This window comes from Triturus cristatus, chromosome 4_1, assembly GCF_964204655.1.
Source record: "Triturus cristatus chromosome 4_1, aTriCri1.1, whole genome shotgun sequence".
Classification (NCBI taxonomy): domain Eukaryota; kingdom Metazoa; phylum Chordata; class Amphibia; order Caudata; family Salamandridae; genus Triturus; species Triturus cristatus.
Genome location: NC_140585.1, coordinates 1,180,952,100 through 1,180,966,567, shown reverse-complemented (window position 1 = coordinate 1,180,966,567; position 14,468 = coordinate 1,180,952,100). Strand labels below are relative to the sequence as shown.

General features: G+C 41.4%; 1 protein-coding gene across 1 annotated transcript in view; it reads right to left on the bottom strand.

Annotated features, from left to right (window-relative positions):
* The window catches only part of LOC146856310 (pre-B-cell leukemia transcription factor 1-like), a 236,758-nt gene that overhangs the window by 173,595 nt on the left and 48,695 nt on the right, over window positions 1–14,468 (bottom strand). The window contains exon 2 of the mRNA XM_085654422.1: window positions 4,982–5,055. Coding sequence (XP_085510548.1) covers window positions 4,982–5,055 — 74 coding nt within the window. The remainder of the gene's footprint in view (window positions 1–4,981; window positions 5,056–14,468) is intronic.

Here is a 14,468-nt window from a genome sequence, read left to right as displayed (position 1 = left end):
CAAGTAAAGATCAGGGCAAAAGGATAGCCCCACTTGTATTTAATGTCAGGTTCCCATAGCTTTTCTGTGACCGATTTGAACTCTTTGCGCCGTCGTAGCATTACCGGGGCAAGACGCTAATTTTTCAAGTGATTCATTAAAATAGTTCAAATCTATTCTTGGGTATGCTCCGTTTATGTGCATGGACACTCACAGGTGACCACCTTGAATGGTCAAAAAATGCACATTTTAAAATAAACAATGGTGCATCAAGCAGATAAAAATGAAAACTTCAAAAACAAGCACTGGCATAGCCAATAGGTCTCGCCTTCGGGACCTTATAAGTGTTTAGCAATGCAACGGTTGATGTTGTAGAACCAAGGATATTGTGCTTCATAACTAAATATTTATAAGGGCCCAAAGGCGAGACCTATTGGCTATGTTTTTCAATAGTGAAGGCAGTAATCCTTGTTATTGGCAGGGTGAATGTGCACACTGAGCAGCATTTGCTGCTGCTTTTGGGCCAGTCCAGACCTGGTTGCATCTTTTTGTTATTATGGTGGGGAGAAGGGTTTACATTACTTATCAGGTGACATTTGTGTCAGAGGGTGGCGCTCTGCGTCACATTACACCAAGTACTATAATGTGACCTATCCGTAGCTGCTTCCTGTTGTGCGCTTCATGCGAACTGTAACAAGGTGAATCCGGACTTGTTAATCCTAAATACTTGAGCTGCTGTGGCCCTTCATTTCTTTCAACTTCCCCTTTAGATGTATTTATTTCTGAATGGTGAAAATTTCTATGACGTACAGAGAAGCCAGAAAGAACCACCACGAAGGACGCAGTTACTAGCAGTACATGATAGCGATAGTTAGAAACAAAATCTATAGGGGCAGAAAAACTTATTTGGATATAATGACCCGCCACCCATGTATACTGTTTATTCTCGCTTCAGATTGGGGGCTCTGCCAATGGACCAGCACTTCAGGCTGTGACAAGGTGGCAGATTGACACCAGAACAATAGAAATATCTGCCCATGAGGTATTTCTTACATCAGCTAATTAAACACTATAAAGCACTATAGCACGGCCACTAGAATTAAGTGGCAGTGAGGAATAGGGTTGACACAATTATGCAGCAAGGAAAGTCGAATACGTAACACAATGTGGCACAATATGTAGCAGTAATATTTCTGTTTTTTGACAGTTTAACAACTACTAATAGTGTATGAGCAAAGCTGCACCTCATTAGTACCAGTTTAACACCTGAATGCAGCAATCGTCAACTGAAGGCTGACCAGTTAACCCTTGCAGAGGGTTTGCCACTTCACCGAACAACATATGACCCTTTTTGTTTAGAAAGTGTCTACACTTGTATATGAATACCCTTGTCTACACTGTGTGCTACAAAGTGTGAAGGGTACAATGGGAACGGTACACAACACAGAAGGCGTACGTAATGAAGGTAAGAGCCGTGGGTTAGAGGGAGCCAAATCTTGCAAACCTTTAATGCAGTTTCCAGCTTAGCAAAAGTTTCTGAAAGGAAGATTCTAGAGTCCTCACTGTGAGTAATGCCGAGCGCGGACTTCGGAGACGCGATCAGTGTTTATTTATTCAACGGTAGCTGCCTTTCATTCAAAAGACTGATCATGACGGATTGTGCATAGTTTGTACATTACAGTACGTGTCAAGTGTGTGCGTGGTGTGCACACTACAGAATGTGTCAACAGCGCGCCTATGACTACCGATGTTGTTGACACATTGTAGTTGTGGAACGGCTGCAGGCTTGCATTTAAAACAGAATTATTGTATTTTTGGGTGGTCGGTGCCCCTCCTCTGATGCCTGAAATACTCAGATTGCTACCGATCACAGCTGTGAGGAAATGAGGCGCCCTCCCTTGTTTACCTCACAGCACTGCGCCTGCTCCTGTAGCATACGACATAGCGCCAAGAGGAGTAAAGAGGAGCTAGACATTGAGGGGCGTTTCAGTACGCTGAGAAAGCGTGTGGCCAGGGACAGAGGAGAGGTACACATAGGAATAGTTGTGTGGCTCTGGAGGTGTACAGAGTCGGAGGCTGCAAGTGAGTGTTACAAAGTTCGGAGGGTGCACGTCGAAGCACTGCACTCTGTAGGGTCTGCATGAAACAGCTGGGAGACACGATCAGTGTTTATTTATTCAATGGTAGCTGCCTTTCATTCAGAAGACTGAGCATGACGGATTGTGTGTAGTTTGTACATTACAGTACGTGTGAAGTGAGCCTCTCGGGTTTAAACAAGCATCGGCATACAAATAGAACATGGTGACCAGTACAGGGTTGTTTGCTCTCCCCCACGCCCCAGTGACACACTCAGGAGTGACACCCTCAGTAATGAAACCCAGTAGTAATACATCCATGAGTGATAACCTCAGGAGAGACACACAGGACTGACAAATTTAAGAGTGACACACTCTGGAGTGTAAGTACATGGGCCCCTGTTCCTGCAGGCTGGACTCATTAAGATGTGGCCTAACGGTTAGAGCGTACAACCTCGAAGCTGGGTAACCAGGTTCGAGTCTCTGCGGCTCAAACGCTTGTGATTCTGGGCAAAACACTAATCTCCCCGCACCTAACAAAACATGGATGTCCCAGTCTGGAACAGCTGGTGCTCCTGTAAAGCGCCCTGATACCTCCAGGTTGAATTCAAGCTATATAAAACTGCGAGACAAAAAACACGGCTCTGCGGATCTTACACGCCCGGAAATTGCTTGTACTGTCTCCACGCAAGGAAGCTAGAGATGTTTAGGAACGACTGCTGTGGCACAAAATGCCATGAAGGTGCCTGTGTGTGGCATAGAAGGACTCCCTGCAGATAAGTCACAGATTACAGTGACATAGCGCGTGACAGTAAGAAAATAACAAGCGCTCGCCATGACGTTTTCGTCGCCTTTTTCTGCCGTCCCACTTGGACGGCCGCGCCTGCTAAAAGGTTTCTTGTCTTTATGGAGCCATGTGTTTGGCCCCATAAAGAAGATAAGAAACCTTTTACGCCAGCAGGAAGTCAGATGAGCCAGTCCAACTGGGACGGCTCTAAAAGAGAAAGGTGTACGTCACTGGAAGCTCTTTTCCAATGGCTGGCCACCGTTTAGCATAAACGGTGATGCCAGCCAATGGAAAAGAGGGGCGGGGCTTAAACCCCGCTAGCGAAAGCTACCCAAAAACATAAAATCTCGCCAGCGAGACTGCGCGTGTCTGCGCAGTCTACGCTAGCCGAGACCTAATAACAAATCAAGGGGATATCAGTTAGACTACAAAGCCACCTAACCATAGCAAATAGACTGACCCGTACATATAAAGTATTGAAAACTGTAGAGTTGCCACCAGACAGCAGAAGTTGCCTTTGCCGAGATATTAAAATGGGTAGGGTAACCAGGTTTGTAAAAGAAATAAGAGTAGAAAAACAAGTTTATCACATTCATCTCCTTTTGGGATCAGGGACAGCTCAAATGTTCATAGTACATCAAGAAGGCATGAATTTCCATCTTGTCTACATCAGAAGCAGAGTCCTAATTCATGGAGAGAGCCTGACTACATATATTCCACCATTTTTTCAACATGGTCAAAGAATTCAAACATACAAAATGCTGTGGAAAATGAAACAATATAAAAACAAACACGACTTGGCAACCCTTCGACATTAGAATCCATAGTGTCTGCAACCATAAACCATTTGCATTAAAAATGTGACATTTACAACAGAGCAATCAGTTCCTCCGGCTTGCATGAAGTTCAGTTTGTACCTGGGCACATAATATGCAAGCATGCTTCTTTGAAACACCTAAGGCAAACAAAACAGCATGCACTCTTTGGACCACAAACTAATAACTCCATCTTCTAATAAGAGACTGGCTAACTTATAAGGAGTCAACAGACAACCTTTTAATCCAGGAGACAATTGAATTGAAATGCAAACTGGGGCAATCCATGATGGCGCTGGCACTCACTAGAACACTATTACAGAGAACTTTCAGGTCTCACACCCCCAATACTGGCAACATACCTATGACCATGCTCAATTTCTGAAAACGAGATACAAAATAATGTATATGACACCAAGGGGCATATTTGCAAACTCCTATCACCACAGGAACGTCACTTTTTTCACTTAATGAAGCTTAAAGCTGCCTTGAAAATAAGGTACCTTTTGAGCTCTACTTAGCGTGAAAGAGGAAAGCAATGGGTGTTGCAGTGGGCGTCTCGCCACAACACCCATTGATTTTGATGCTGCGCCATATTTACAAAGAGGGCATAAAATATGGGGCAGCACCAAAACTAATAACAAAAAATGCGTACAAATAGAAGTTACAAATCGCCATTTAAGATTGTTTATGTGCAGGAAGGGTCACCTTCCTGCACATAAACAATCATTCCCACAACGCAGGCACCCTTGCACTATCATGCAAGGGTGCCTGCGTTGTCGCTAGGCAGCTGTAATTAGCACCAGCACAGGTGGAAAATCAGGGGTGCCCTGTATTGTTGCAAATACGGTGCAGTTCTGCGTTTCAAAAATGGCGGAGGCGGCATTAAGCCAAGAAGGCTAACACCGCGCTCCATCACTTTCCTTGTAAATATGCCCCCCATGTCCTCGAAAACAGGCCTTGGCAGAAGGCCCGTCAGTCTAAAGTAACTTTCTTCCCAACTCCAACACAGTAGACTGTGATTAGTCTATTACACTTTAAGCTGTTACACTAAGATTACTCCCCCCCTCACAAGTCGGTTCAGTTTGAGCTAATGCATTTTTTTTTTATTATGCAGAAAGTTACATTGGTCAAAATGTCGTTATTAGCACAAAATTGAGATTTAAAAAATAAAATATGACATTGAGAACTCATTTGTGGCATCCGAAATACTAAAAAGTACCTATACCAAGTTCTATTAAAATATTGAATAAACATTTCTTATGAACAAACAGCTTAAAAATGTAATTTTGCTTGGGAAACATTTAATGCAAACACCAACTCACCCGTTTTTTCTTTGATCTCACAAAGTACACTAAAGAGAGCCGGTTTCATCCTGTGGCAGTTTAATGCATGCTTTCTGAAAGAAGCAAAAAAACAGTCCACAATTAACACAAATTCAATTTTGGTATAAAACTGCATTTCAGAGAGACCATTAAATGTTAATATAGACACAATTTGCAAGAAGGTATACATCAACCACAAAATAAACTCCCACAAATTCCCCCAAAAACAGTCCATATATTTTCATCCTTGCAGTCCTTCAGCTTTGAAAAGGACACCATTAAAGCACCATGCCAGCAGTAGAAACCATACACGTCCTTCATAGGATAATTCGTTTCAACTCTTGCCCTGGATATCACAAAGTCATTGTTTTGACTAGTCATTAACAGGCCACGGTCAATAATTCAAAGAGAAATGCAGTGCTGAAACAGCCAGACTCAAAAGTCTCCAACTATAGACCATCACCAATTATGCAAATACTAAGAGGATCTCCTGCAGGAATAAGCGAGACAATTTATTTTGTGACTGTCAAGCAAAGTTTAGTCCAACAAAAGTAACTAAAACCACTTACCAACTTTAGAGAACACATACAATCATCTTTGATGAAGACCAAACAAGCACAGAACATATTCTGGCATGATATTCTGAAAGTCTAAGTCAAAACAGTCCACAACATTCTGCACAAATGCTGCTGAAACTGGAAGGAAATGCAATAAATCACACTGGACAGGATAAATTAATTTCTTCAGAAATTGATACACAAGTTTGTTTTTTAAATAAAAAAGCAGTCACGCAGCAGACTGCCGTTGCTGGGCCCTCAAAAAAAAAAAAAAGGGTGATATGGGGGGGGGGGTACTGGTAGAGTTGGTGGGTGGGGGCTCTTAAAGGTAAAACCTATCAAAAAGCAGCGATGAGGGAAGCAAAGGAAACATTGGGCTGGTCGAGTATAAAGAAAAAAATAGAAAAAAGCAGGGAGGTGCGAGGAACCACTGATATGGGGAATTAAAAAGTACATGCCGGCGGGTGGACCAAAACACTGAACTGTGTATGTGGTGATAGTCTGCCGAAACAAAGGCAATATCTGCACCGGACTACAGAGAAGCTGGTGCAGGAAGGACATTGTGGACATGTAAGATTGATGAGATGGGGAAGCTGCATGCAACCAGAGCACAAGGTACACCTCAGGGTGCTCAAAGGCAATAGACCTCGCTGTCCATAAGTAACCACCTGGGGAGAGGTGCTACAGATCACAAAGAACACACAAGCTAAACTGACGGACACATTTCACAAAATTAAGGTGGCAATAAAAGGCATTAAAGAAGCTCTTGAAAAACAACGCAACTCAGAGGCTTAGGAGTTGACTATTCTACAAGAAGAGTAAATAATGTTTTCCAGAGAGCCAAAGGAACATAAGTGATATACAGCTATAGCCAAAGGTAGAAGGCGTCAAATCCTACATAGATTTAACAAAAAGGTTACAATTCTGAAAACAGAGATGAAGAGGAATGCACCAAAAGAAAAAACATGTGTGTTATGAGCTACCAGAGATCTTCAAATGACCAACTACGGAACCTCAGAGAAAACAGAGGTAGAGTACAGGAGTTGCACCCAAGGGTCTTTCTATCATTGTCTCTGTAGAGAAGGCCCGCAGGGTTCAAACAGGTCAGTAGTGGAATGATTATTACATTACAGGGATACAGACGTACTACTACTAACACAAAGGACATTACCTCCAAATTACAACTACTAAATTCAGACCTACTTTCTATTTCCAAGATATCTTACTTACTGAGTCATTAAAGACAAATTCACCTTACTCTCCAACTACTGGCATTTCTTGATCAGAGCTGCACTAAGCCGTGTCTAATACTACTAGCCAAATTTTGCAGACATTCAAAAACCCTTGTCTAGATCCTTTCAGCCTGTCAAACCTCTGTACAGTAGCAAACCTTCCGTGGCTAGGCAAAACCGTTTAAAAAGTTGCAGCAGACAAACGGATTTAATTTATTGACAACTCCTATCCAACCACCAATCTGGATTTAGAACAGACCACAGTACTAAAAGCCCACCTAGACGATACGTGATAATCTCCATCTGACAACAGCAACACTTGATGGTCTTCTTCGATCTGTCAGCTGATTTCAACGCGATTGACAACAACATATTGGTCGCTACAAGGAAGCTGTGCATGGACATCAGAGGAAATTTACTTACATGGCTCTCCTTTCCATGGAGGATGACATCTACTGGTGGTTAAACATTTACATCTGGTAAATTAGCTGATGGGGTCCCCCAGAACACTATTCACATCTATAAGGAGCTGCTCGACTTAAGAATTTGAGACATGAATGTAGAACTACACCAACATTTAGCTGTACTGAAGAACAAATTGCCATTCACGACATTAAACATCCTTGCAACCCACTTATTCATGCTCCAATCATGGACAAAGGACTGCTTCTTTGTTAAACCAGGCAAAACAGGATGTCTCCTCCTCTCCTAGTCAACATAAAGCTTGCTCCAATCCTACTGACCCTCTTGAAGTGGAATAGCTGAAGTCCATGATGGATGAAATAACTGAAATTCACTATTGGTCCCACCATCAATTTTATTCCACACATTAATAAGCTTGCCAAAGCAGCGATCTACCAATTTCACATGTTAAAGACGATAAACATATTGTCTCCTGAATTACTAAAGCCAGCAGTGCATGGAATTGGACCATACCACCTCTATACTTTTGGAGCTACTCTGGCTTCCCCTTCAAGAAAGGATCTGCTTCAAACTTTACATTTTCACCCACAAGATGAATCACAACAGTTCAGCTGAGCTCCTGACCATCTCTGGAAGTCTCAGAAGCTTATATGGAAAGGACTCTTTATTCCCGGATATCCCCAAATTCAAGAACTAACTAGCCATAAGTCAATGCTCTTAACCCTTTGTTTTACGTAAAATCGCCAGGAGAAGGTGAACGTAGTCCCATGACTATGGAAAACATTACCCAACTTTGCAATCGCACCTCGGATCCAAAGGAGTGCCTTCTTAGTTGTGAAACATAAGATTGGGAGTCTGTGGATCAGTTAGATGCTGCTGTTCCCAGCTAAGCTGAAGATCATAATTTCTTAAGGAAGCCAAGGATGCATGGCAGTCTTACGAGGGCCACAGGCAGCATTACTCTCAACAGCAAAGTAGGAGAAGGCAGATACACTACAGGGCTTAATTTCTCGTGTGCCCAATTAAAAAAAGAAAAGGAGGAAGGGAACATTTGTCAAGGTTTCAGAATAGCAGGGGGCAGTCAAAAAACTGCGACCTCTGAATACAGCTCTTATCCAACAGCCTTGGCTAGGAGCGAATAGATGCTGCATTTAGTTACTCTATGACAACAGATAATAGAGCTTGAACTGCAGTGCTAATGTGAAGACAAAATAGGGTCTCCAAGCAGTACTGTATAGCAAGAAATCCCCTGAAAACTTCCAGTTCTCCAAAACTGCTCATCAATAGGGTCAGGTGCAGCAGGTAGGGGTTAGACAGCCACAATTAGCAGCTCACCCATCTGAAAGTACAAGTGGACTTGGGAAAATTATTAAGGAATTCAATTGTTTTTTCAGCAGAGAAATGTTGTTTGTGGGTTATTGTTCAACCTGGGAAAGTGATAAAACTCTGCTGCCAAAAGAGCAAATCTAAGCATATGGTGCAATTCTTTAATGGACTGTGAATGGTAAAAGGGGAAAAGTCATACGATTATAGGGTTACAACTATGGTGTCTTTAGGCTGGCAAGGGGGAGGCACATTAAATTCACAATAACATCACACAAAAGTGCAAATGACAAAATTCAAATTCCTTATGTGGAATTTTAGGGCTTGGGCTCGACCATTAAGAAGTACGAAATCTAGTCTTACCCGAGAAGGCAAAATGCTCAATGGCATTCATGCAAGAAACACCTTGATTACTCAAAAATAAGCAGGGGGTGCCTACATTTGGCCAAGTCTACGGTTTCCGTTTGCACTGAATATAGTGAAATTACGCACAGAAGACAGTAAATGAAAGATGGTAAATTGGATGGGGAAGATCAGTTACATAATGTAAAGCAGGTGGAATTTCTAGATGGGTGAAGATGTGTTTGCCTGTAGAATCTATGTACCAATTTTATGGGGAGGGGACTTTAAACGTGTGGCAGACCCCACTATAGATAGATCACATTTTCCACTTTCTAGGTGGTGACCAATAAAGATGACAAGAGACTGTGATTTGGTCAAATGGCTGGAACCAAAGCGATATTTGAAGATTTTGTAAGCCCTAAAAATCTATAGTATTTCCTTCATGAGGACCGATAGGATCATAAAACTTAGCTTACAGGTGTAGACACAGACGCTCAATATCTTGCCCAAACACTTTTGGGACACTATCACCCTATAGTAACACCGTTGTGGAGCAGGGCTTTACCTATCCTGCCTTCATGATGCCTAAAGGAAATGGTACTGGAAAAGGCTGCATAAAGTGGCTCTGTAAGGGAATAAATCCAACGCTATATTAGTGAAAATACAGATTTCACTGGGACTATCTTGCCCGGAATCTGAATCCTTTAAGGTTATAATTAGGGGTGACTTTTACTTTATACAAAGTACTATAAGCTCAAAAATAGGTAGATGCAATAGCTTTCTGGAGCTCCAGAAGAAGGAATACACTAAATTATAACAAAGATTATGGTGTGCTAATTGCAAAGAATATATATTGGTCTCAATGAAGACAAGACAGGAAGACTATTTGCATGTCTGGCAATAATCAATAAATACATAAATACACAGGGCTCCTTAAAAACGGAGTTTATTAGAGAGGATGACACCATAGTACAATATAAATGAAGTGTGTTTTCTATTATTCACGACTATATGATGATCAAACAATGAGTAGTGAGGCAGCTGTGGCAAGTTATGTTCAAATAAAAGATATGCAGATACATTTGAGCTGATAAAAACACTGGGCACTCCCATAAGAGCCTCAGAGAGTAGAGCACCTGTAAGGGTACCAGCAGGGGCAATACTCTGGCATCAGACAGCCTTCTGGCTGAATTCTATTCAACATAAATTAACTTATTGGCTACCAGACTAGCAAAGCTCTACAAAGAGGCTCAGGATAAAGGCGTGTTACTGCACACCAAGAGTGTGTCAGTGTCAGCGCCTCTACTAAAATCCCTTGGATAAGAAATCATACAGACCCCTGTCAATATTTAACTATTATTAGAAGCTACTGAGCAACTTTTTGGTAAAAAGGAAGTTAGCAATAACTCCAAAGGTGATTAATTCAGAACAAAACAACTTTATCTTGGGCAAAATACCTCTGCAAACGTATAGCATCCATCACATGTTCTTAAAAACACGGCACTCCATAAATGTTGTGATTTTGATGCGCTCGTTTGGCATTATCTGTTAGTTTTGGCAAACCAAGCATTTGATGAGACCGGTGAATGTTGGACCATAAAGACTGCACTCATCCATGGTGGATCAGATCACAAACTTCTCAAGTAGGAATAAGCAGGAGGCGAGTTGACCCCCGGTCTTCTCTCCTACTCTCTTTGATGATGTAACCTCTGCAGAGCAGGATGAGAGCAGTTGGTAGTACCAGAAGCATATAGCTAGTCAGCAAGAAGTTTGGAATTTCGCTAAATGCGGAGGACATGCATTTATATCTGACGGATCAGGACCAGCTGATATAGGCACAGCAGGGAGTTTGTGGACGTTGACAGTTTGCATGTGCTTTGGGACAGTGAAGCAGTTGGAATCTTCCAACGCAGAACTTACAAATTGATATGGTCATGAAATGGGAACTAGTCACGTCCCTCTATCTAGGTGTCCAAATATAGCAAGTGGTACACAATGTTATATACGGCAATATAAGTTTGACTACATCTGGCATGAAGGCATTAAACATGATGGTGGTGCATCCAAGACTGCTTTATCTCTTTGCAAATCAACCCATGAAAATAAATCTATTATGTTTTGGGAACTGGACTCGTCAAAAAGAGTTAGTTAAAAGAATTCACAAGGCTCTCAAGGAAGGAGGACCAACTAGATCAGGAGAACGGTTAAAAGGTAATTAATCATTGACCAATATAACAAAGAGGGAGGAAAAGCCCTCACTGGAACCTTCCAAAGTTGATCAGCACAACTCACTTTGATTGGGCAGAAGGCTAAAAAGGACAATGGCAGTAGCATATAATCCTAAACTGCAATGTGGTGCACGTGATGTAACCAGGTTGATGGGTTACCGAATGTAGTTTAGAGCAGAGACAACTTAAGTAAGGGATTAGTTTGAAATGAGGTTTTGAGAACTGTGTCGACATAAGACCCATTTATGACATCCAGCTAGGGCAATTTCTGACTTATGGAAGAATAGTGAGAATAATGCTTTTAAACTTGCATTGCAAAATTGAAGAGTCACCAAATCATGAATTGTTACAACAAGTGCTCTAGCTTGGAAACAGAAAGTAGTTAATAACTTTACTATACCAGGCACAGACAGAAATGCCGAAACATGATCTAAAAGGACTGAAACATAATTTTTCCATTTACCTATACTTAGGAACTTCTGATAATGAATGAAATTAGTGACAAACAGCCTTTTAGGATTTTCTGACAAATAACAGTTACATTCAGGCTACTGCAGTATTAATAGCCCACTAAAACATAACTGATTTGCCATAAATATAGGTGAAATATCTTTAGAAGCTTCCATGGAATGCACTAGATGTGGGATGGTTGAAGAGGACTCAATGTACATGCCTAGAGTTGCCCGATCACAGGAGCATGTTTGACCATAATTACTGATTGCATAACTGAACTGATATGGAAAACAGACCTGATGAAAGAGTGTTGCTATTGAGTCTAATGACCAGCAATTAGAAAATTAATCAAAATGCACATTTAGATAACCAAGAACCTGATTAGATATGACAACTGTAGAAGGAAAAAAATCCTTGAATGGCCTGAAACACCGATATATAGGGGACCTGACGACAGGCATATTGGACAGACATTTGCGTTGTTTAATAACCACACAGAGTGCCATGATGGCACACAGATTTCTTGGTCTAAATGCTACAATCTGAAAGCTGCAATATTTAATACCCCTGACATTACTGATAGTATATGATTTTTTGATTTACATTAGGATTGTGGGTTAAAACCGAAACAGACATCCTGTATTTCTCTCAATAAGTGACTAAATTAGACATAAATAATCACCGTATGTTTTAAGGGTTATATTTTACATGAAAACTAATTTAAAAAAAGAGTTCAATCACTTTTGGCTCTACTTGGAGAGTTAATAACATCAGAACAAACAGGTCAGGTGTTTTAATCTAGGAAGGTCTCAACATAACTCAATAACAAAAAGCAGAGGTCGGTGCCAACAATTTTGTTTGTGCTAAAAGTATTACACTTCACCTTACATCATAATTCCTTGTAAAGGAAGAAAAAAAATGTATAAAAGAATGGAACATTACTGGGTTTTTCGGATACCCCCCAGGTCCGCTAATATTTTAATGCGAAATTTGAGTCTGATTACATTTACGAAAAGGAATCATGGAAACATTTGCGGTTATATCCATACTTTTTATTGATGATATTTTTATAATTTGGAGCCATCCTATTAGTATTCTGGAAAAGAAAATCAAATATTTAAATGTAAGAAATCACAATATCCAGTTTACACATCAGTTTGAAAGGTCTCAGATTGCTTTCTTAGATGAAGTAGTTACAATATCAGGACCTGAAATAAATACTAGTGTGTTTAGGAAACCGAAAGACCGACATAACAGACTTAACTACCAAGGTTTTAATCCTGAGCAACTGAAAACTCACCTCCCATTTTCTCAATTCACCCGCTTATAAAAAATAATATCAAACACTAACAATTTTATAGATATACAAGCAATTTGTCATCAGGGTGGGGGCAGAAACGTTTCTTAAATCATGTTTAAAAACTATCACGTTTAATAAATACATACCTAAAGCATGAGGTGGTAGCACACTCATTTGCAATCAGCTGATTTTCCATTGAAATGGCCACAAAATATCCCGCTAACATGCTACCGGCTGATAAAACTGTGTAGAGTGTAGAAACAATGCTTAGAAATTGAGTTTTTGCAAATATTTGTCTTGCTCCTATTTAAATCCTTGTTTGCATCACACTTCTGAATTACAAAATAAATGTGCTTTCATAATTCGATACATTTTGAAATATTTGTACTATTCGTTTACAAGTTGTTTAAATGTTGTAGGTTAGAAATAAAACTGACATCTTACAACCTTTTGTTTCACAACGATTGCCAGACAGCTCGCTATACAACATTCTCTAACTATAGTAAGAAAAAAAGTAAACACCATTTTCCACGATAAGCATCAATTAGTGAAAGAAACTGATATTTGACCTCCGTCCTTGAATAGACAGCACGTCAAGATAAAAACAAGATATAAAGGCGTCTTTATTGCTTATTCCTTTTCTAAATTAATAGAACACCTGTTCCTTAACAGTTTAAGTTCACTAGCCAGACGGACAAGTAGGTCCTATAAATGGCTTGGCCTGATAAATTCTGACTCGCCATAGTGGGTGGGTGAGTAGATTTTTCAAGTCCTGTTAAAGATATGCCTTTATTGACTTTCCCTCGCTCCCACAACATTAATAAAACCATCAGGAAAACAGTCCCTCATCCACATCAAGGATTTATGATACATTGAAACATTCCAGAATGTGTAAAAGTAGTAATTGCATTTATTCATTTTAGTGTCCGTGGGGTCAAGGGGGAGCCAAGGTGGCCGACTCAGCAAATGCTTCCTTCCGTCGCTCCAATTAAGAGGTACCATAGACCCACCTCCCGGTCTCCGGTGTGCCCTGTATGGCGGGGATGGAGGCACTTGCAGCATAGATCGGCGTCCACCCACAGTGTTCTTCAAAGAAACGCACTGCAGACCGTGCTAATTGGCTATGGTGTGCTGTGAGAGGCGGCGTGCCTGAAAGAGCGGAGCCACCAGATTAACCCGGGGCCTGATGGAAGCAAGTGTCTTGAGATACCGGATCAGTGTGCCCTTGCCAGAGGCTGCTAGAGGTGAGGGTGCACGGCGTGAACGACGGCTGGGTCATGCTATGGCAGAGAGGGGAGTGAGCCGCATCGGGTTTCAGCAACGACTGAGCTGGCCATGCGAGCCTTCTGCCGTTAGTGGTGCAGCAGAGGAGGGATGAACAGAGGCACAATGCAAACCCCCCAAGGTGCAGTAGGGGGTGCCACATGAACTGACCTGCTTTTTTGTGGGGCTCACATAGAGAGGGGGCCCTTTCCTGCCTTCCGAGAGACAAGACATATGGCGGCAACCCGGGCTTCATTGGGGGCCGGTCGGATGCCATCTAAGCCGAAGAGTAGTCTGGGGATACCTCAAAACTTCAACACACAATCGAGGAAGGCATTACAAAGATGGCACAGAGTGCAGCATCTA